This window comes from Sturnira hondurensis, unplaced genomic scaffold, assembly GCF_014824575.4.
Source record: "Sturnira hondurensis isolate 20B ecotype Veracruz unplaced genomic scaffold, ASM1482457v3 Scaffold0019428, whole genome shotgun sequence".
Lineage (NCBI taxonomy): Eukaryota > Metazoa > Chordata > Mammalia > Chiroptera > Phyllostomidae > Sturnira > Sturnira hondurensis.
The window spans coordinates 8,032,726-8,055,028 of NW_028092059.1; the positions used below are offsets into that span (position 1 = coordinate 8,032,726).

Below are 22,303 nucleotides of genomic sequence, written 5' to 3' on the forward strand. Positions count from 1 at the left end.
TTGTTTGAGGGAATTTAGGAAATTTTGAAGCATGGGCCAAGACAGGCCATTTGTATGGGAAAAGTTTGGGTGGGCCTGAAAGTTGGTTGGGGCAGAAACCTCAGGTAATCATCAGGGTGGGGCAAACAGTGTGAGCCAGGTTGATAGAGTCTCAGATAAGGTTTCCCCTGCTGGTTCTGAGTTTCTGTTGGGAGAGGGCTCAGAAAAGGAACAATGGCCTCTGCCAGCACTTTTGTCTGGGAGACAGCTGCCCTCCAGGTTTTGCCATGGTGCTGGACAATTCATTTCCTTCCTATATATTTCTGATGCCTTTGAAACTGCTACCCTGACACAGGAGCTCAGAAGGAGTGGGTTTAAGTAAGTCTGTGCTTGGGCCCTTTAAGAGGAACTGTCTGGGATTCTAGCAGTTTCTGCCTTATACAGCCTCAATTCCTGCTGGTTTTTATAGCCAGAAGTTGTGGATACTTACCTTCCTGGCACTGGAAACCTGGGCTAAGGACCCTGATGTGGGGCTGGGACCCCTCATTCATGAGATAACCATCTTGATTTTTCTCTGCCCCACGTGGGTACAGGACCAGCACATTCTGTGTCTCTGTCCTTCTTGCCCATCAATGTGGTTTTCTTCTTTAATTTTGTAGTTTATAGGGCTTTCTTTCACCTCAGTCTCTCACAGTTCTGAATGATGCTTGTTCTATAGTTGTAATTTTGATGTGGTTGTATGAGAAGGCGAGTCATGTTTATCTACACTGCCATCTTGACTGGTAGTCCTTCAGTATGCATCATGATTTCCCTCTGTGAGCATGTGTCACAGCCTGCCATTAAAATCCTCAGTGCAGTTTTTAAAAGGACAAAAACCTGGATAGAATATCTGGTTGAAGTGGTAAGCAAGTACAACCAGAATATAGATGCTTTATAATATAGGATTTTTTCCATGAACTCCGTTGGCTGGCTTGAAAGACTGCAGTTAATTCAGGGCAGTAAATTTCACCATAGGTTCCTGTGTAAACAATCTCTGGTGGTTGCTCATTAATGATCTCTTGAACTACTCCATCTCATGGATACTGTTTTGCAAAGGCTGTAATTATTAAAATACATGCTTAAATACTGCTTTAGATAAACTAGGAGTAATAGTTAGCTTATCCACATCTAAGCAAGAGCTACCCTTTATTTTCTCATTTCTTTCCATTGAATCATTTCTTCTGTCAGAAAAATACCTTTTTGCTATTATCTGTTTGGACCAGAGTTACTTTGGCTAATGACACTTGATTACTATAGGAAGATTAAGGAGTGAAGGCATGGATACAGTGTACCATGTGAGGTAGAACATCCATAGACAATTTTTTTCTTCAATAAGTGTAGTCTAGTTTTTTGTTTAGAACCTGTAAAAGAAAAGAGTGGTATAGCTAGCTGAGTACTCTATTTAGTTTTGGTTTTTGGCTAAAATCAAAAGTAATTACTAAGATCTGAGACTTGCTTAACTGTAACCGGGCCTGAGAAGCCCATATAGTCTGTTGGAAAGAACATCATGGTTAATACTATCATGTATGCTTTATTGTTGAATGTTTAAACTTTTATAGCTTTAATTTTCTTTAGAACTATTTCCAGTAGGAGGAGTATTTGAGTCTAGTAATTTGATTTATTTTTATAGTATTTATATGGTATATCTTATTTTCAGGATTCATAAAAATTATGTGCTGAAACACAGCTGTAGTATATAGTGGAGATACCAAACCTCTGTGCTGTTACTGAAGTAGTGCCTTCTTTTGACGTGATTTTACTAGGGTTGAATAATTTCAAAAGAAATTTGAAATGAGTATCACAAAGGAGTTTTTAAAACATTAAAATGAGAAATAAAATAGAACAGTTATACTTAACAAAATGTGGGCTTTTTGTTGTTGTTTGTTTGCTTTTGGTCATCACACAGACAGAAAATTCACAATTAAGTATGAAGATAAGTGGCATGGAAAGAAAGTCAAGTGGAAAAAGAGATGCTTTTCTGACACAGCCAAAGGGTACAAAAGAAAAGATGAAATCACCAGTCAACGTATGTTTTTCCAGAGTTTATTTCATAGAACTTTAAAAGTCTGTGATAGCTTGAAAACATACAACTTCTAATGGGAAGAAAGTGCTATTAAAGACTAAGCAAAGATGAGATTGCAGGAGAATATGAATTTGGTCCAGAAAGACTATGTTAGGAGTGAAAGATAATCTAGAATCTTTGGGAAATGATTTCTTTGTTCAGTTAGGTCTGCATAGTACTTAGCATCCACTGTGTATCAGCCTCTTTGAGATGGAATTGAACTAGATAGGAGTAGCTATAACATAGTTAGTATAAGAGGAAAAATATTTTTAGAACTTCTCTTATTGACTAGGAGTAAAATGCCTAGGAAAGAAATCTGTTTTAACCTTGAATCTAAAACTAAATATCTCGATAGTTGCCATTTAACCAATTTTTGGGCACTAATTCTCTTTTCCATGACCTCTTAATAAAGGATATTCTAGAATTTTGAGGTCATGGTCGTGGCAAAGTGAAAGTTATTTTTAAAGAAAATTCCAATGTAGTCTTGTGGCAATGGTGAAGTAGAATGAAAACAATAATCGTGCTGAAATTTTGTAAAAATAACATTATACTACCAATGTTACTAGTATGTAGGGCATATTATTTTGGCAAGTGAAACTTGACTAGTTCGTGGTTCACCTTGAGAGCCACAGATACACTCTTTTCCTGCCAGACATCTTGATTTCTGTGTGTTGGCCTGAAAAACATTTGCCCATGCTCTATTGGTAAGCACACATTGGCTGCTTTTTAAAGTGGTGTGATAATTTTTATTTTCTGAGTGTTAGAGACAGTGAAAGGGAGGGATAGTGCACTAATTGTTATTAATCAGGAATTACAGTATGGATTTAAACTTGAAACTTCCTTCTCACTATCAAAAATCTTACAAAGTTTTGGAAGAGATATTTATTGGAAAAATAATTTGGCAACTCAAATGTACATTTACTTTTTTAATATTTGCAGTTGAAACTAGAATCTTCATCCCCCAAAACGAAGAGTGAAATGCCTTTGGAAGAAGAGAAGTCTATTGAATTTGTGTTTATACCTCCAGAAGGGAAAGAAGCAAAAGAAAGAATACTAACTGAACATCAGAAGGAAGTACTCAAAACAAAGAGGTTTGTAGTGCTGTTATCTTGAATTGGGTATTTTGTAATCGAACTTGGATTTCATGTCACAGACTATAACTTATTCTTTAGAACTAAGATACTGTGTTTACTATACTCTATTTTAATGCTGAGAAGATAGACTATACATAACTATACTTCATTATGTATAAAGTCTTCTTAGTAATGTGCCTGATGTTTCTAAACTGAATTCCTTTATTGAGGTAATGTGGGAGCGGAAGGTTATGTAGATTTTTTCATGGAAAATAAGCATCTAAGTCTTAATTTCATATTGTTCTTGAAAGAGAACTAGGTATAGAATTGTGGTTTTAATTTTTAATTGTAAGAATGGCAAGTTTTGAACTTACAAAATCTTTTTCAGGTGTGATATTCCTGCCATGTATAATAATTTGGATGTTTCACAAGATGCATTATTTTCTCAGTATAGTCAGGAAGAGTCTCTGTAAGTATGGAAGCCACTGAAGTGACTGTTTTTTAAAATTTTTTTAAACTATTCTAATTCATATTTATTTCAGGGAAATTCCTGGTTTACCTGAAAAATCAAAGGAAGATTCCAAGATAATAATACTTAAGGTATATTTGGCATTTCATATTTCAGGGTTCTTCAAATAACTTCTTCCATCATGGCATCTCATACTCATCTTAAGAATTGCTGTTTAAAACCTTAATTCCCACTAGCAGATGTTAGCAGAGTTATAGTCATTGGTTGGGTGAGCATGGGGGTGGTTTTTAAATGTATTCGGCTTTATTGAATGTTTACAGTTACAAGCAAATTAATGGGCATCTACCACCACCTTCGGAATATTTACAAAATTTTGGAAGTGCATGATTGCATTTTAAATTACTAGGTTTCACACTAAAATTTTTCCAGTAAGGCAGACTTGTTTGCAGGTTAATCTTCATATATATGTACATTTCTGTGCAGGAGGAACAAATGAAGAGTGACATTGCCATTACTCAAGCTGTTACTGAAAACTGTGGTATGGAGGAACATCTTGAAAAGACTTCCCTTTCAAATAATGAGTGTGGTTCTGTTGAAGAAATCAGTCTAGGAATACTGAGCAATAATGATGATGCCAGGAAAAAGGCTTTAATTTCATCAAAGAAAATGTCAACTGAATGTGCATCTAGTGCAGAAAACACTTCTGGTGCCAGTAGTAGCTCAGTTTCTAAGGCTACCATTTCTGGAACACTGCCACAGCCTATAAGTCGAAGGCAAAACTTCATTACTTTGGAGAAGTTTGATGGTTCAGAAAACAGGCCTTTTAGTCTGTCCCCCTTGAATAATATGTCATCAGCTGTTACAGTGAAAAATAACCAAGAAGGCATGACTAAAACAGACATTCCACTAAAAGCAAAGAAAAGAGAAGTGGCTCTTTCAAGATCTGATTCTGAAAAAATAGTGCATGGGAATAAGCGAACAGGCCTAAGGTCCAGTAAAGCTGAACAAACAGGGAATAAAAGATCTAGGCTGTTAATGAGATCTGATCAGGAGAAAAATACTCAGGAACCAATTGAAGACATGGTAACTTTAGAAAATAACACAACTGGTTTGCTTAATCAAACAGAAAGTGTGTTAGATAATCAGGCTTATCTCTCTGAACCTGCAGTGGAATGTGAAGATGCAATGCTTAAACCAACAATAGAAAATGCTTTATCAGAAAACAGTACTGTAGAGGAGAAACCCTTAGGAAGTAATTTGGAATCCAAAGAAAATACACCCCCAGCCATACCACCATCAGATCAAATGGTAAATGAAGATAGTCATGTTCAGATAACTCCAAATCAGAAAACCCTTAGACGATCTTTAAGGCGACGTTCAGATATATCAGAGGCTACCACTGATAGCCAAGATAAAGAAAATAATCACCAAAAAAAGGAAAAACGTAAGGAAGAAGAAAAGACTCCCCAGAAGAGTCCATTACATGTAAAAGATGATGTGTTACCTAAGCCAAAAGTGACTCCTGAACAAAGTGTACAGGAAAATTTAACTGAGAAAGATAATTTACATCAGAAGACTTGTGGGGAAACTAGCACTAATGTTGAAATTGACAAAAATAGAAGAAAACCAGACCTTGAAAATGTTAAGTCTGAGGGAGATACTACCCAGGACATTACAGATAAGTCCTATGAGAAACCAGTGAGGGGACGAACACGGTATCAAACAAGAAGAGCATCCCAGGGTTTACTTTCCAGCATCGAAAACTCTGAATCTGATAGTTCTGAGGCAAAGGAAGAAGGTTCTAGGAAGAAGAGATCTGGAAAATGGAAAAACAAAAACAGTGACAATGTTGACATTGAAGATAAAGAAGAGAAAGTAGAAAAACAGGGATGTGTAAAAATTGAAAATCAGACACATGATTATAAAGCAAATTCTGAGGTGGACATAAAATCTCAGATTTCTGAAAAAGATGAAAATAATACTGTAGCTCTTCAAGATTCTGTTCTACCTTCACATTTATTGCAAGTTTGTGATCTATCAAATACTTATGAAGGAAAAAATGAAATGAAAAAATGTGAAGAACTTTCCTTTTCAAATTCTTCTGTATCAGAATTAAATCTAAGGACTAGAAATGCCAGTAAGAGATTACATAAGCAAGATTCCACAGAAAATAACAGTGTGGAAGAATGCTCAAAAATAGGGGCATCGGACATTTCTTTGGCTTCTGAAAAAAGTTTTCAAGCACCTGAGTGCCGACACAAGAGAAGTAGGAGGGTTAGAAGATCTAAAGGTTGTGATTGCTGTGGAGAAAAATCACAGCCTCAAGAAAAGTCGCTTCTTGGGTTAACTAATACAGAAAATTACAATGTAAAGGTCAGTGAAACCAAAAACATAGATATGCAAACACCTCTGACTGTGTCAGACACTTCTAAAGCTGATATGTACTCTGAGGTTAAACTTTTAGATGAGCATCATAGTGTGAATTTTCATTTGGGTCTCAAAGAGGAGAATGATACTGTTAATGATTCATTAATTGTACCTGAAACTGAGTTGAAAGAAAATAATCAGCACTCTCTTCCTTCTGAAATAATAAGTTATAAAGAAGAAGCTTGTGATACGGATTCTAAGAAATCAGTAGCTATTGAAAGCCAAGAGCCATCCAGTAAAAAATGTAAAACTGTTGATCCATGTTTAGGTGACTCCAAAGATAATTCACTAGAAAGTTCTACTTCAGAGACCAAAGAAGGAAAGTCAGAGGCTACCCTGAAAAAGGACATAAGTACGGAGAATATTGTTAATGTTGAAACAGATGCATTTAAAGTAGAAGCAGAATTCAATCCAGAAGAAGCACAAGCTGTGGAATTGGATGAATGTGACAATAAATTGGAAGTTAACTTCTCTGAACAAAATGCCAACGCTGGTGTTTTTAAGGAAGAGGCAACAGAGGAGAAGAGGAAAAGAAGTGATGAATCTGAAGTAGATGTAGCTGAAGTATTGAATGCTGAAGAAACAGTAAGTGAGGAATTTAATTCAGCCATTGGTCATCCTGATAATACCACGCCTGTAAAAGTAAGAGCTCACATAGACGTTTCTGAACAAACAGCAGCTGGGGGACTAGATGGTGGAAATGGTGAACCTGATACAGGCTCATCTGAAATGGAAAATTGTGAAGAAAGAGCAATTGGTGAGGTGAATGCTGAAACTGACCATATTAGTGAAATGGAGACTGGGGACTTGACTACAGAAGCATCAAAGCCTGTAGAAGCGGAAACAAACAGAATGAATATAGAAATTAACAATTTTGTTCCTGACACCCTTGAGACAATCACTGAAGAAGGAAAGGTTAATTCAAATAACACTGAAACAAACATTGTACTTAATAAACCAGAAGAAACAAAATTAGATGACACTCAAATGAAAGTGGAAAATGATGGTGAAATTTTACTGGACGTTCACCATAGTTCAGAGAAAGTGAAGGAAACATCACAATCGCTGCCATCTGAAAGAGTGATCTCTGGACTGATAACAGAAGACAATAATACATCTCCTCAAAAATTAAGCGAATTTGATCCTTTCCTTTTGTCAGCAACTGACAGTCCTAGCAGTATGCAGACACGTTGTTTCTGGTCTCCTTCAGCTTCTCCCTCCAGCAGCATTTTAAAGAGAGGACTAAAAAGACCCCAAGAAGATGAGATCTCATCGCCTGTTCACAAGGTAAGGGTTATTAATGACCTATGTTTAATTAGAATATTTTGGCTCTGTGGTGATACCTGGTGAATTGACAGAATATTAGACTGTTGTGACTACTTGCTTTGAATATATACCATGATGGCTAAGGAAAAGGGCAGGTAGAAAGACTAGTGTTCAGAAAAGGAGACTGAAGTCCTTAGGTACTCGGGTATTCCTGGACACTAAAAACCTTTATAAACTATGAACGTTGTTTACCATTTTCAAAATTGGTGAGAATTTCTCATGATTTCTTTGTGGTTTTTATAATATATAGAAAAGTAGATTTAGAATCGGATAAAGCAGCTTTTAGTTAGCTCTTGTGTGTACTAGAAGATTATGCTGTTTCAACATTCAGGTGTTTATATAAACTCTTCTTTCCAGACCTTGTCTAAATAAAAAAAAATTTTAGGCTGTGCCTTCATCAAGCTCTGGATGTAATTTCATTTATAATTATTTTTTTCTTCACTAAACCATGAATACCAGCCCTGGTGTGGCTGCTTTATATTCTTAGTTGTAGGGTTTCCATTCAGCCAGATTTCAGGAGGTTCTGTCACGTAGTTGGGTTTTTGATGTGGTCATGGGAGGATGCTAGTACTGCAGTTATGAACACCACCATCTTAAATTGATTGTACTATTTACAGTAGAGGAAATTGTTCATCCTGACAATTTTGCCTTAGCAAGCATATTGTGAAGATTTCCTGGATATACCAAAAAATTTTATACTAAGAATTCAGAGATGAGTCTGTGGAAAGACATCGCTTCTTTTGAGTTTTTTGTTTTTTTCTTTTGGTTTGGTTTGGCAGCTTTTACTATTTTTTTAAAGTATCGTATGTTTTAATTACTTAGGCCATAGGAGTAGTTCTTGAAAAGTTTATGAAGATACAGTGCACTGACAGTTAATGTCTTTTTTTTAAAAAATATATTTTATTGATTATACCATTACAGATGTTCTATTCCCCCCTTCATTCCCCTCCACCCGCACACTCCCTCCCCCACCATTCTCTCCCCCTTAGTTTATAACCACGTGTCTCAAGTTCTTTAGATTCTATATTTCCCCCAATATTCTCACCCTCCCCCCTATCTATTTTCTACCTACCATCTATGCTATTTTCTGTGCCTTCTCCCCCCTTCTCCCCCTCCCACCCTTGTTTCTAACCCTCCATGTGTTCTTCATTTCTATGGTTCCACTCCTGATCTAGCTGTCCTCTTGGTTTGCTTTTGTTTTAGGTGTGGTTGTTAATAGCTGTGTGTTTGCTGTCCTTTCACTGTTAATATTTTTCATCTTCTTTTTCTTATATAAGTCCCTTTAGCATTTCATATAATAAGGGCTTGGTAATGATGAACTCCTTGAACTTGACCTTATCTGAGAAGCACTTTATCTGTCCTTCCATTCTAAATGAAAGTTTTGCTGGATAAAGCAATCTTGGCTGTAGGTCTTTGGATTTCATGACTTGGAATACTTCTTTCCAGCCCCTTCTTGCCTGTAAGGTCTCTTTTGAGAAATCCGCTGACAGTCTGATGGGTACTCCTTTGTAGGTGACTGTCCCCTTATCCCTTGATGCTTCTAGGATTCTCTCCTTCATTTTGGTCTTGGCTAATGTAATTATGATGTGCCTTGGTGTGTTCCTTCTTGGGTCCAACTTCTTTGGCACTCTCTGAGCTTCCTGGATTTCCTGGAAGTCTATTTCCTTTGCCAGACTGGGGAAGTTCTCCTTTATTATTTGTTCAAATACGTTTTCCACTCGTGGCTGTTTCTTTCCCCCTTCTGGTACCCCTATAATTCGGATGTTGGAACGTTTAAAGATGTCCTGGAGGTTCCTAAGCCTCTCCTCATTTTTTTGAATTCTCATTTCTTCATTCCTTTCTGGTGGGATGTTTTGTTCTTCCTTCTGGTCCATTCCATTGATTTGAGTCCCAGTTTCCTTTCCATCACTATTGGTTTCCTGTGCATCTCCCTTCATTTCAATTAGTTTAGCCTTCATATGTTCCTCTAATTTGTGACTTTGTTCCTCTAATTTGTGACTATAATCTACCAGTTCTGTGAGCATCCTGATAAATAGTGTCCTGAATTGTGCTTCTGAGAGGCTGGCAATTTCTCGGTTGCTTAGAGTTATTGGCTCTGGGACTTTGAGTTCTTCTTGTGCCATCTTTCGGGTTGTTCGTGCCTGTTCCATAGCAGGATCAGAGCCCTAAAGTGTTCACTAGAACAGGGCAACTAAGTCGCTGGGTTGTGACGTTGTATGTGGGGGCGGAGTCAAAGAGGGACAATGGCTCTTACTGGTATTGCAGGGCAACTAAGTCGCTGGCTTGTGACGCTGTATGGGGGGCGGGGTCAAAGAGGGACTATGGCATCCTGTCCGCCGCCTGCCGCCACGGCCCTCACCGGTGCCGCAGTTGCTGCCGTCACCTGGCCCACACATTTCGTCCCACTGCTCTCGAGTGTGCCACCGCCGTCAGCCCTCGCCCCCTGGGGCCTGCGCGGTCCGTCTCACTGTGCGCGAATATGCGCCCGCGGTCTGCCCCGCACCCCAACTGGTTTCCGTCTGCCTGCGCGCCTGGGTCGGGGCCCTGGTCCTGCCCGACCCTGCTCGCTGCTGGCTCCGCCCCTCTTACCGTCCCGTTGAAAGGTTAGATGTAGTCGGACTTCTGTATAATTCAATTTTCTGTCCTTTGGTTGTGTCTTTGTTTCTCCAAACTTTTGTTTTATTCAAACTTGGTTGTGGGAGAAGGCACAGTGTTTCCACCTATGCCTCCATCTTGGCGGAAGTCTCCGACAGTTAATGTCTTCATTATACTTTATTTTATTCCCTATGCCTTCCCCAAGCTTGGCCCACTGGTTCTTTTTATCAGTTCTATGAAGTACCCAGCATTCTTTCTTTATTCATATTAAAATAAAAATGTTTATTTTTCATCCACCCCCCTTTGGCAATCATTAGTTTATTCTCTGTAAGTATGGGTCTGTTTCTCTTTTGTTTTGTTTTGGGTTTTTTTGCTTTTTTTTTTTTTTTTTTTTTTTTAGGTTTCACAGATAAGTAAAATCAAGTGGTGTTTGTCTTTCTCTGTCTGACTTAGCATAAATACCCTCAGGGTCCACCCATGTTGTTGCAGGTAGCAAGATTTCGTTATTTTTTGGGCTGAGTAGTAGTCCATTTTATGTATGTGTCACATCTTTACCCATTCATCTATTGATGGGCACCTAGGTATTGGCTGTAAATAATGCTTCAGTAAACATGATGCATATATCTTTTCAATAAATGTTTTGTTTTCTTCAGGAAATACCCCGAGATGGAATTGATGGGTTATATGACAGCTCTGTTTTGATTTTTTAAGGAATCTCCGTACTGTTACCATAGTGCCTGCACCAATTTACAATCCCACCAACAACCTTATAAGGGTTCCCTCTTCTCCACATCCCTCTCCTCTCCTCCCGACCCCAGAACCTGTTATTTGTTGGATTTCTTTGTGGTAGTCATTCTGACAGGTGTGAGGTGGTACCACATTGTGGTTTTGATTTGCATTTCTCTGGTAACTAGTGATGTTGAGTGTCTTACAAGTCTGTTGGCCATCTGTATGCCTTCTGGAGAAATCTCTGTTAAGGTCCTCTGCCCATTTTTTAATCGGATTATTTTTCTGGTATTAAAATTGTATGAGTTCCTTTATATAGTATGTATATAGACGTCCTTATCAGATATATTATTTGCAAATATCTTCCCCATTCCATAGGCTGTCTTTTTGTTTTGTTGGTAGATGTCTTTGCTATGCAGAAACTTTTTAGTTTAATGTAGTCCTGTTTAATTAGTTTTGCCTTTGTTGTTGCATTTACTGGAGGCAATATAACCAAAAATATATTGTTGCTTAGACTGATGTCAGAGAGTTTACTGCCTGTAGTTTGTTCTAGAAATTTTTAGTTTCAGGTCTTACATTTACATCTTTAATTCATCTTAAGTTTATTTTTGTATGTGGTGAAAAGAAAGTAGTCCAGTAGTGTGTGTGTGTGTTCTCCCAATACAATTGATCGAAGAGTCTGTCTTTACCCCATCATATATCCTTACCTCCTTTGTCGTAGATTAATTGACTGTATAAGTGAGGATTTATTTCCAGGTCCTTGGTGTGTTTTAGATTGTTAATACAAATTAGTTGTGTTTTATTTGATAGTATCGCATATTTCATTTTAGGCAATAGTATAGCATACTGTGGTTTTCTATAGGAAAACCACATGTAAGTGGTTAAATCCTAAACCTGTGATTTAGGATTGACTTACATGTATCTTAAACACGTATCTTCATGTGTCACATACACAGAATCTGCGAGTTAGTACAATTGGATTATACATTTATAGTTTTAAATGTCATGTGACATTTATAGTTTTAAATGTCACATGCACTTTTGTTAAGTTTCTGCTCCTGTCCCTGTTTCACTCTTCGCAGTTCTAGAACATAGGTTGTTGGAATGACATGTGTTGAGAATTACAGCTTTGTGCAGTTGGTTTCTAGTGAAATAAATTAAGGTTCTAAACCCACATTTTATTTTGGGGTAACCTTATAATAGAATTTATGGTGTTCTCTTTAAAAGCTTTAATTTTGTTGAATAAAAACATGACCTGTGTTTTTTAGGTTCGCCGAGTCTCGTTTGCAGATCCAATATATCAAGCAGGATTGGCAGATGACATTGATAGGCGATGTTCTATTATTAGGGCGCATTGTTCAAATAGTTCTCCCACAGCAAAAAGTGCTAAAACTTCACCTACTTCACAGTCTAAGGTAAGCTGTATCTGTATGCATAGAATGGTGTTGCATAATTTGTCTTAAAATTAACTAAGAAAATTTGTTTGGATATATTGTTCTTTTGTCTGCTACTTGATAAGCAGACGAGGTGGTAAGAGGCATTGATGACCCAGCAAGTAATTGATTATGTACTTTATTACATTTTAGATTTTCTGAAAATATTAAATTATTGCAGTCTAAGTTGTGAAAATAAAGTTGCAAAATTGTAGTTGTCTAGGGTTCTGAGTTTGTTTTCTCTCCTTCTATCTAGCATAATACTACTTCAAGCAAAGGATTTCTGTTCCCAGGATCACGTAGCCCTAAATTTAAGAGCTCAAAGAAGTGTTTAGTAAGAAATGCTTTAGTTTTAATGCAATTTTTTTCATGTTTAAGTAAGGTGATCTCTTTTTAATGGATTTGAAATTTATTCTAAGATTACAGAAATGGCTAAAGAATCCATACCATGCCCGACAGAAAGTATTTACCCAGCTTTAGTGAACTGTGTGGCACCAGTTGACATCATTTTACCTCAGATTACGTCAAACATGTGGTAAGTGGTTATTTGGGCTCTAGCTTATTCTTAAGGATGCGCCATATTTAAGAAAGCTATTTAAATTATCGGGGTTCTCATATTTAGGATTGACTTACATGTATCTTTACAAAACATTTTAGAAATAAAATTTCAGGTGAGAAGATAGGCCAGATAGATTTGTATACATTATCTTATTTAATCATATAAACCCTGTAAGAGTAGTAGTATTTTCACTTTATAAGATGAAGGTTACGAAGGTTAATTTACCGAAGTGAAGCAGTCAGAATGTTAGTGAAGCATTAGGCACACACTAGGTTTAGTTTGATTTTGGAGCTATTGCTTAAACCAGGCATATATGTCAGATTAAAATATTTAGTTTTAAGTTAAATGTACATGTGCTTGTCCTCACAGGACGTTAGGTAGGCCTGTATAAATTGATTTATGATTGAACTTACACTAGGAAACTCAACTAGATAGGCCCTCACAAACAGAATTAAGTATAAAACTGCAATGACCTCCTACCTTTTTTTCATTGTCTGTTCAGGGCAAGAGGACTGGGACAACTCATTAGAGCCAAGAATATAAGAACAATTGGTGATTTGAGTACTCTTACAGCATCTGAAATAAAAACTCTTCCTATCCGTTCTCCAAAAGTGTCCAACGTAAAAAAGGCTCTCAGAGTATATCATGAGCAACAGGTAAAAACTTTCACATCCCCCCAAAAAAACCCTTTTACATCAGCTATAAGCCATGTATGAATATGATTTATATGAACAACCCTGTGCCACCCTAATGCTGTTGCTGTCAACAGTACACTGCATATACAGTGATGTCCCGTAAGATTATAATGGAACTGAAAAGTTCTTGTCACCTACTGACATTGTGGTGCAAATGCATTACATGTTTGTGATGATGTTGGTGGGAACAAACCCACTGCACCACCAGCCATACAAAAATGTAGCACATGCTGTTATGTACAGTGCATAGTACTTGATCATGAATGACCATGTTACTGGTTTATGTATTTACTTCACTAAACTTTGTTGTTATTTCAGACTACTCTTTCTACTTATACAAAGAAATAGTTTGCTGTGAAAAAGTCTTCCATGTTACTTGACTACATCTCTTGGTCGCATCATTTTGCTTATGCTTGATTTAATTTTATTGTTTTCTACGGGAACATGCTCTATAGTCTTGTAGCCTAGGAGCAATAGAGCAACACAGTGTACTTATGCAATAGGCTATTCTGTCTGGGTTAGTATGAGTGTACTCTATGATATCACACCAACAAAATTGTCAAGGACATTCCTCAGAATGTATCCCCATTGTTAACTAGTATGTGACTGTAAATGATCTAGCAGTACAGTTTTATAAATTTGTTCTTAAACTATACATGCTTAAAAAAAAGCCCATTTCATGGCACCTTTTATTCCCTGTCCTTGTAGTCAAGAGTGACTTAAAAGGTCACTTTATAATTCCACAGAGAAATCTTGGTCATTTATTTTGAACTGGTCTCATGCAGTGCACCTGTCAACTCTTTGATTTCTCCTCTGTCACCTTCTCTCATTCATTTATACAAAATCAGCAATTGGTTTCATGGCTGCTGTTCTTAAAACCCTGGTGTTAAAATATAAACATTTACAAAAAAAATTGTAGATTTGTAATTAATTGTATTTTGATTTTGATACTCAGCACAGTTGCGACTTTTTTTCTTTAAACTTTTTCTTTCTGTGACCTTTTTGCACCTACACATTTTGGGTCATGCATGTTTTCAGAGTTTCTGATGAAAGCCAAGATTCTTCTCCTTAAAAAAGTATATATGGGCCCTGGCTGATATAGCTCAGTGGATTGAGTGTGGGCCTGCGAACCAGAGGATCACAGTTCGATTCCCAGTCAGGGCACATGCCTGGGTTGCAGGCCGGTTCCCTGCAGGCCAACTCCCAGCAGGGGGTGCACGAAAGGCAACCACACATTGATATTTCTCCCTCCCTTCCCCGCTCTAAAAATAAATTTAAAAAAATACATATATAAAGTTTTGTATGTCATTTTAGAAGGGTTCACAGACTCCTGAAACCAGAGGTCTTTTATGTATCTATTAACATGCAAAATTGTTACGAGGTCTATTAAAGGTGAAAACCAGCATTGTATATTAGAATTTTGAGACTGGAGTTTGCTAACTACTGACAACTTGAAAGTCCCATACTTAAAATTACTTTGTGACTTTAAAAAAAACCTCTGTTAGCTTTTAAAACCCCCAAAACTATATTACTAATTTTCAGTGTCATAGATCAAGAATTTAGTTTCTGAAGTATATTCTGTGATCCTTGGGCTCTGTGACTTGTCTCTAAAAATTAAATAATTTTTTAAAAGCTGCTTTATTGAGACATCCACATACTGTAAAATTCACTGCCCCCCCCCCCAACACACAATTAAGTGCTCTTTTTAAAAGAATGTTTACAAAGTTATACAACTACCACTGTGGTCTAATTTTAGAACATTTTTATCACTCCAGAAAGAAACCTCTACGGCTATTAGCACCCTTATTTCCAACCCCTAGGCGGTCATTCATCCTTTACCTCTATAGGTTTGCCTGTTGTGGGCGTTTGTAAGATGGGGTCATACAAACTGTGGCGTGTGGTGACTGCCTTTCACTAAGCATAATGTTTTAAAGAATCACATGTAGTTTTTTGTGTGTTTTAAGTAGAACATAGTTCCTCAGCAGTATTTGCTAATGAGCTAATAATAACTTGATGGGCTGTCATGTTCTATTCCGGTGTTAGTACTTTTGTTAGTCCTATTAAAAATAACCGACTTTGTTGGTTTTGGTTTTGTTTTTGTTTTTACTGGTCTGAATGTATAATCAAGGTGAAGACTCGTGGATTAGAAGAGATTCCAGTTTTTGATATTTCTGAGAAAAATGTAAATGGAACCGAAAATAAACCTCTCTCTGCTGATGAAGAAAGACTTGCTTCAGGTATATGTTAGTGAAGTGAGGCGATTTTGTTTACAAGATCAGTTGACTTTCATGAATTATACAAGTTTTTTCTTTTTTGTGCTAGTTGCCAAGTACTTAAACAATTCATTTTACTTCAAGTAAAGTCTAATTGCTATTTTCTAATTGCCAACTCCACTTTATTAAGGTCTAAAAAGTGTATGAACTAAGTGTTATGTTATGGTCATACTTTTAATAAAAATGAAATAGTCTGGCAATTTCTTGAATGGCACAGAATAAGCTATGATAGATTTTGCTCTCTGATTTCTTGAAGAACGGGTACATACCTTAGCCTGAAGTTTCAGTTTGAATCTTAGGCGCATAAACTTCTTACTAACTTGAAAAGAGATATATACAATTTAAGTTTTATCTGAAATAGATCTAATTGTGCTTTTTTTTTTTCTCTTTTAGATTTAATCGATCCTATTGCTTTAGAGACACCATTATCTAAAAATCTTGTGGCACAGGTTAGTGCACTTGCTCTTCAGCTGGATTCAGAGGATCTCCATAATTACTCAGGAAGCCAGTTATTTGAAATGCACGAGAAACTTGGTAGCATGGCAAACTCTATAATAAAAAATCTGCAGTCACGTTGGAGGTCACCAGCCCATGATAATGTTGTTTAGTATTTCAAGAGAAAATTGAAGGTTTTTTTTAATATCACTGAGTTTCTTGATTCATAAAATTTTTTAAAATGTAGCATAATTTCACACTGAACATTTGCAAAATTGGTAACATTTTAGAACCTGAAGGGAGATGGCTCATGTTCATTATGTAAGGTCACTTTTTTTTCTGTATTATGTATTTTCTTGGCTGCTATGCATACTTTTTCATACATTTAAATATCTTATTGAAATGTGAAGGCAAAACCAGAGACAAGAAAACATTTATTTCATTTAAACTCATGCATATTATGATGACACATTTTATGTAAACCTTATTTGAAGTAAAATGAAATTATTTGTTTTTTTCCCCCTGAACTGATAAAAGGTGTTTATACTTGATTTTGTTTTATTTATATTTGCTGTGCCTGAGGTTTAAGGGGTTTGTTCTTGGTAAAACACCTTATGTCCTATGTAAAAGAATTAGAATGTTTTCACAGATGTTGACTTTGGACAACTTTAAAGAAAAATACCAAAAGTTTCAGCTGTTGGGTTAAAGTATTAGAGCAGAATTTATTTACTAAGATATTCATTTATTTGCATTAGCAAATATTTGTGCAGCATCATTTGCCTGTGAAAATGTACTCATGAGACATAGTATTCATTTAAAAGTGCATGACTACTTGTACATTCTGTATAAATTACAGTGTTTTTAATTTATAAATTTCAACTTTCATTAATTGTGTGACTTTTTCTGTAACTTCTTGTGAATACCTTTGTTTTGTTTAATAGAGACATATTTTGTATATATTAAGTACTGATATATCAGTATGGGCTATGAAAGTGCTTCATGGACTTGCTGCAGGTGTTTGTAGGATTCTGTATTTCCAAATAGAACAGTAAATAGTTTTCTACTTAGTAAATACTCTTAGTTAAAACATGAGTTTATTTTCAAATGTAACCAGAATGACTCAAATGATACAAATAGGAGAGTGTTCCATGACAAGTTTGCTACTTGTATATATACTTTTTATCTTTTTGGGTGGAAGAGGGTATCAGCCACTAGAAAGCATGCCTCATTGCATTTCTTTTTAATGGAGAGTTAGAATATTTTCATTACAACTGGACTATAAGAAATGTCGAATTTACCTGCTCTTTTCATCCGCACCTAAAGCAAACTTGGAAGAAATTTAAAACTCCTTTGAAATATGTATGTTTTGCCTACTTTTAAAAAATAAGCTGTATATAATTAAGACATTCATAAATTTTACTGACTAGATTAGTGCCTGACTTCCCATATATGTTTTGACTTTTTAAATAATGACAATATGTCTAATTTATTCTCTGAGTAGAATGAATGAGCAATCTCATTTTCATACTGTGTTTAGAGCTAGCCCCTACTTGAAAATGCACACAGTATTCAAGTTATAGAAAGTTTAATTAATCCTTGTGTCTAATTTAGCTCCTATATTCAGAAGGGGACCACCATCCATCCACAATGAAGGTTAGGGTCTTTTGTCATTGTAAATCCATTATCATTACAAATATTTTGGAATCTAACTTTGATACTCATATACCAAGGATGGTTTAAAAGCAATTCTGGGACCATTGAACTGAGAGGATTGTAACTTGAAGAAGTAACTAATGAAAAATGAGAATATTTTTAACAGAATTATAATTACAGCTTATATTGTCTGTTATTGCACAAATAATGTATGACAGTTAAGAGGCATATAAGTTTTTAGTGGACAAGTGTATGAGTGTGTTCAGAGGAGTCAGTTATTCATGACTACATATTTTAATATTTGTGTGAACCTAACTTACTTGGTGGTAGAATGAAGGTCTTGGGAAATGAACAGTATAGCAGAAAACTGGACCAAAATGATTAACATTTATTAGATCATTGAATTTGATAGAGATATTAATTGAAAAACGTTGTCATTCAACAAGGACATATTTTAAAATATTTGAGGGCAAAAACTATTAGCTAAGCCTTTATCATTGATATAAATGTATCTTTGAGAAACTTTATTTTCAATATTCTTGCCTTAAAATTTTCTGCAAATTTTTCCCTGGATGATTTATGGATAGCAAAATGCACTAATGTTCCTTGATTAGCTCCATTGTGTTGTTTCACTGTTAAAGTGAAATCACCTTTTTCAAATATTTTCTAATGGTTAATAAAACAAATGACAAATATTCATAATACTCAGATGTGATCTCTTATTATGCATTTATTAAAAGAATCTAATTGCATGCAGAAGCATAGTATAATTTTTTATGTTCCAATATGGATTTCATGGTGGATTTAAATTTTCTGTATTTTAATGAGCCCATTAAAAATTCCCTGCTATTTGAACAAGTTTGAAAGCCATTGTTGAACAGTGTGTGGCTTTTGTTATTCGATACAGTAAGGGACTAGTCAGGTTAAGTAATAATGCCTTGGATAATGCTGCAAAAGACAAGATTTAAATCTGAACACTAAGAGAGCATAGGAATTCATGACGTTGCCATGGATTTTTTTGGCGGGGGTGGGGGTACAGCTTGAAGGTAGTCGGGAATTCTGTATATTAAAGAATCACGACTGCTAAGAAAGTTAGTTTATGTGTTGCCTAAAATAAAAATGGCAGGGCAAAAAACAAAATTAGAGGAAAATAGGTGTACAAAGTATACAAGTAGAAATTTTTTTTAAGGTAAAGGAAAGAGTAAAAGTATAAGTGCTGTTTAAAAAGCTGGGTTAGTGGAAATTTAACAGAAGAGGAGTTAAGAGGAATGGGTCATGTTTTCCTTCAATGCCATGTCTTCCAATTTGGACTTGATAATCTAGTAAGTAAGGCCTAGGTTCCATTTCATATTCTTCATTATCGACTTTTTAGGGAGATCAGTTGTAAACGTTACTAGGTTAAGACTTGAGTACGAGGGAGGAGCTGTTGGCTCATTTATACAACACATGTCCTTTTTATTCTGAAGCCTTTAGAAAGATCTTGTGTTTTTTATACAAACAGAAGTTTTTACTTTTAACACAGTGCTTCTCAAACTTGCATTAATGTGTGAAAATGGCGATTCTGATTCAGTGGAACCTGATGATTGATTTCAAAAACCTCTAACATGACCCATACAAAACACTGATGTCTACAGATTATACTTGTAGGTAGACTGAGGAAGCTTTAAGCTGTGAGTTTGGTTTTGGTAGCCCAAGCACGTTTAAGTCCTTGGAATTATTGCCACAAAAAATAAAAGCTAGTCCTTTTTAAAAAAACAACTTTTTCAAATTTATGAATTGGAGATGGAGACTGGTCTTTGAATACTTCAGTTTAAAGTTCAGATTGTAAAGGGAAAGATAGAATTTTGCCTCATTTGGAGCCTTTTTAATATGGAAGATTTATATTTTTAAGTAGGCAGGTAGTGAAGTATTTGATGTTATAAGGAATCTGGTTAGGCAGTTTGGACAATGAGTCTTACGGGTATGTGTGGATTGTGTTGTGATGTTTTTTAATACAAAGCTGCGTTTTAAAATATTCAAGATGACATTTTGACTCTAAATGAGTCTTGCCTTCTAAGTTATGGGACTTCATTATTTTATTCATAAACATTGATAACAGACCACCCCTGAGATTAATTTGGCAGTAAAGCTAGCAATGCCAAAATAAGTTGTGTGGCAGACTGCCTTGTCACTGTACTGAAGACCTCTGGTGACCTTGCTGTTCCGTTACACGGTTGAAATTCCTGTTGTAAAGGGCAGTTAGACAGTTGAACAATGGCATTCTCTAAAAGTGAGTTTTTCTTGGCATTTTGTTAAAACGTTGTATTTCCCTCACATTTAAATACTGATTTTTGTAAGAGCTCCCCTCATCCAAAGCACTTAAAATATTATCAAAATGTAGTCGGCAGTTAAGTAATATATTAATCAAAATTTATTGACTGCTTGATCTGTAAAACAAATCTGGCCTTGGTGGTTTCGGGTGACCCGATTAATATGTCTGTTACATGCCAGGCTTTGTGTGTTGCTTTTTGAAAGTAGCCATTAAAATCTGAGTTCATGTGGATTTGAAGGGGTGCAGATACTCAGAGGAGCAGCAGTCTCACAGAATTGTGTTTATTCAGTTCTTAGAATAGAACGTTAGGTTTTCCAATGTGATCTTCACCATTTTCTCCCTTGAATACCAAGCCTTTCACCGAAAACAGTTCAAACATGAAGTGCCAAGCTATAAATCCTTACTCCCCTGAAATACACTGATAGAATACAAGATAGTCTTTACCTGAGAGTACAAAAAATTGAAGACAGTATTTAAAGTGATGTCACAGTGAAGAAAAACCTACCTAGCTTTTGTCCTTACCGCAGAGTAAACGTTATCTTTAGGCTACGGCGTACTGACTTTCACTGGTGGGTTAAAGTAGGCTTATTTGACAAGTTTATATGCTGGTAGAGGTTGATGTACTGGTAAATGATAAAATTTTCAACGAAAGGCAGCGCTTTTAAATGGATAAAATGCACATAACTAGAAAGTTCACCTTCAAAATAGTGTCATGAAATATAGTGTAACAGTTACTGTGATGCTTAATTGAAAAATAAAGAATATTTTTGTAGAATGGGAACTTTGAAGTAGGAAAATGGAATTAAGAACAGAATCACTTTGAAATATAAAAGCAAAGGTAGCAGTCTTATCTAGTACATTTTTATAGAGCAGAAGATGATAAATTACAGCATGATAACTTTTTTAGGAAATAAATACTATGAGCTAAGACTGGTTTCTACATTTTCTAAATGGCTGAAAAAATATTTGTGGCACATGATAATATGAGGTTAAAGTTTCGGTGTCTGTAAATCAGGTTTTACTGGGGTACAGCTGTGGGTTTTTGCACTGATTTTCTTTTTTGGCTTTCCCACCACACTGAGTTCACTAGTCTGACAGACTGGTCTGTGTTCCCGAGCCTTTACTGTCTGGCCATTGTACACAGCTGGCCAATTCCTGTTGCAGAGGGTAGTTTTGTTCCCATGTGGCATGTTGTCAGTTTGGTTGTGTGCATCTACCTGGCAGAAAGGGGATCTTCCTTCATTTCTGTTGCTGTTATTCAAATTTTACTTTAAAACGGATTGGATTCCCCTGATTTCGTTTATGTCTCACTATTGCTCAAATACACAATATCTGAGAGATACTAGTACTTTTTAGGAGCACTTTTTCTTTTCCTTAAACTCTTAAAATGTAATCAATGTGTTTGCCATGGCTATTAATGGACCTTGATGTGCCAGAGGACGGCATCTGGCACTAACTAGTTAAGTCACAGTTTGCTTTCTGTGTTGGTGAGTAATTGGATTAGTTTTAATCTAAACACTACCTCCTGTGGATAGACTTGACTAATACGCACTTAGAGGAAGACAAGAGAAGCCAAATCATGTATAAAAAATTACATGTATTAGCCCCGTAATATTTTTCTTCTCATGACTTGATAAACTTCCTAAGAGAGCTTAGTTTTGCATTCAGAAAGTATTTATATTTGGTAAGTCAAATAATTTAAGTTGAAACTTCACAGAAGTACTTGTTCATTCCTCAGTTAACTGAGCTAGTATTTTGGAAATAAGAGTGCAGTAAGTTTTATGTGTAATGCTTCATACAGTGTTTGCAGCAGATGGCCCTTTTCTAATAGAGCATTTCAGGTTCATTATGAATGGGTTGAGGGAGGGAAAAAATCTTAAAATTCACAATAAAACTTTTCATGAACTACTGAGAATTGACTGTTATCACTTGCCAATTGAAACTGGATGTTGAAGTATTTTAAAGAAATGCACTTTAATCTGAAATAAAACTAAAAACTAAACCATTGTGTTATGTGTTTGCTTGATTCGGGGTTTAAAATTTTTTTTTATTTTACTGAGACCTGAAATTAGTAAGAATATCATAATCCAAATACCAATTTAAAGTGAACATTATATCCCACCACAAATTCAGACCATTCTTGCCTCCATTTTAGCCTGTTTACAGGTGGGACCGTTCTGTTTTATGGGTTCCACACATTTAAATTCATGTTTTTAAATGGGGTAGGGGGGATAGACTTGGTGTTGTT

The 22,303-nt window shown here is 35.9% G+C and overlaps 1 protein-coding gene across 7 annotated transcripts in view; it reads left to right on the forward strand.

Annotated features, from left to right (window-relative positions):
• The window catches only part of RIF1 (replication timing regulatory factor 1), a 72,273-nt gene extending 51,314 nt beyond the window's left edge, over positions 1 to 20,959 (forward strand). For 5 of the 7 annotated variants that reach the window (XM_037027849.1, XM_037027850.1, XM_037027851.1 and 2 more), the window contains exons 26-36: positions 1,925 to 2,044; positions 3,020 to 3,171; positions 3,542 to 3,622; positions 3,696 to 3,753; positions 4,106 to 7,336; positions 11,965 to 12,111; positions 12,386 to 12,463; positions 12,549 to 12,664; positions 13,191 to 13,344; positions 15,512 to 15,620; positions 16,050 to 20,959. In XM_037027849.1, the coding sequence (XP_036883744.1) occupies positions 1,925 to 2,044; positions 3,020 to 3,171; positions 3,542 to 3,622; positions 3,696 to 3,753; positions 4,106 to 7,336; positions 11,965 to 12,111; positions 12,386 to 12,463; positions 12,549 to 12,664; positions 13,191 to 13,344; positions 15,512 to 15,620; positions 16,050 to 16,264 (4,461 nt within the window). In that variant the 3' untranslated portion in view covers positions 16,265 to 20,959. The remainder of the gene's footprint in view (positions 1 to 1,924; positions 2,045 to 3,019; positions 3,172 to 3,541; positions 3,623 to 3,695; positions 3,754 to 4,105; positions 7,337 to 11,964; positions 12,112 to 12,385; positions 12,464 to 12,548; positions 12,665 to 13,190; positions 13,345 to 15,511; positions 15,621 to 16,049) is intronic. The other 2 variants (XM_037027853.1, XM_037027854.1) reach the window with 2 other exon arrangements.
• The last annotated feature ends 1,344 nt before the right edge of the window (positions 20,960 to 22,303 follow it).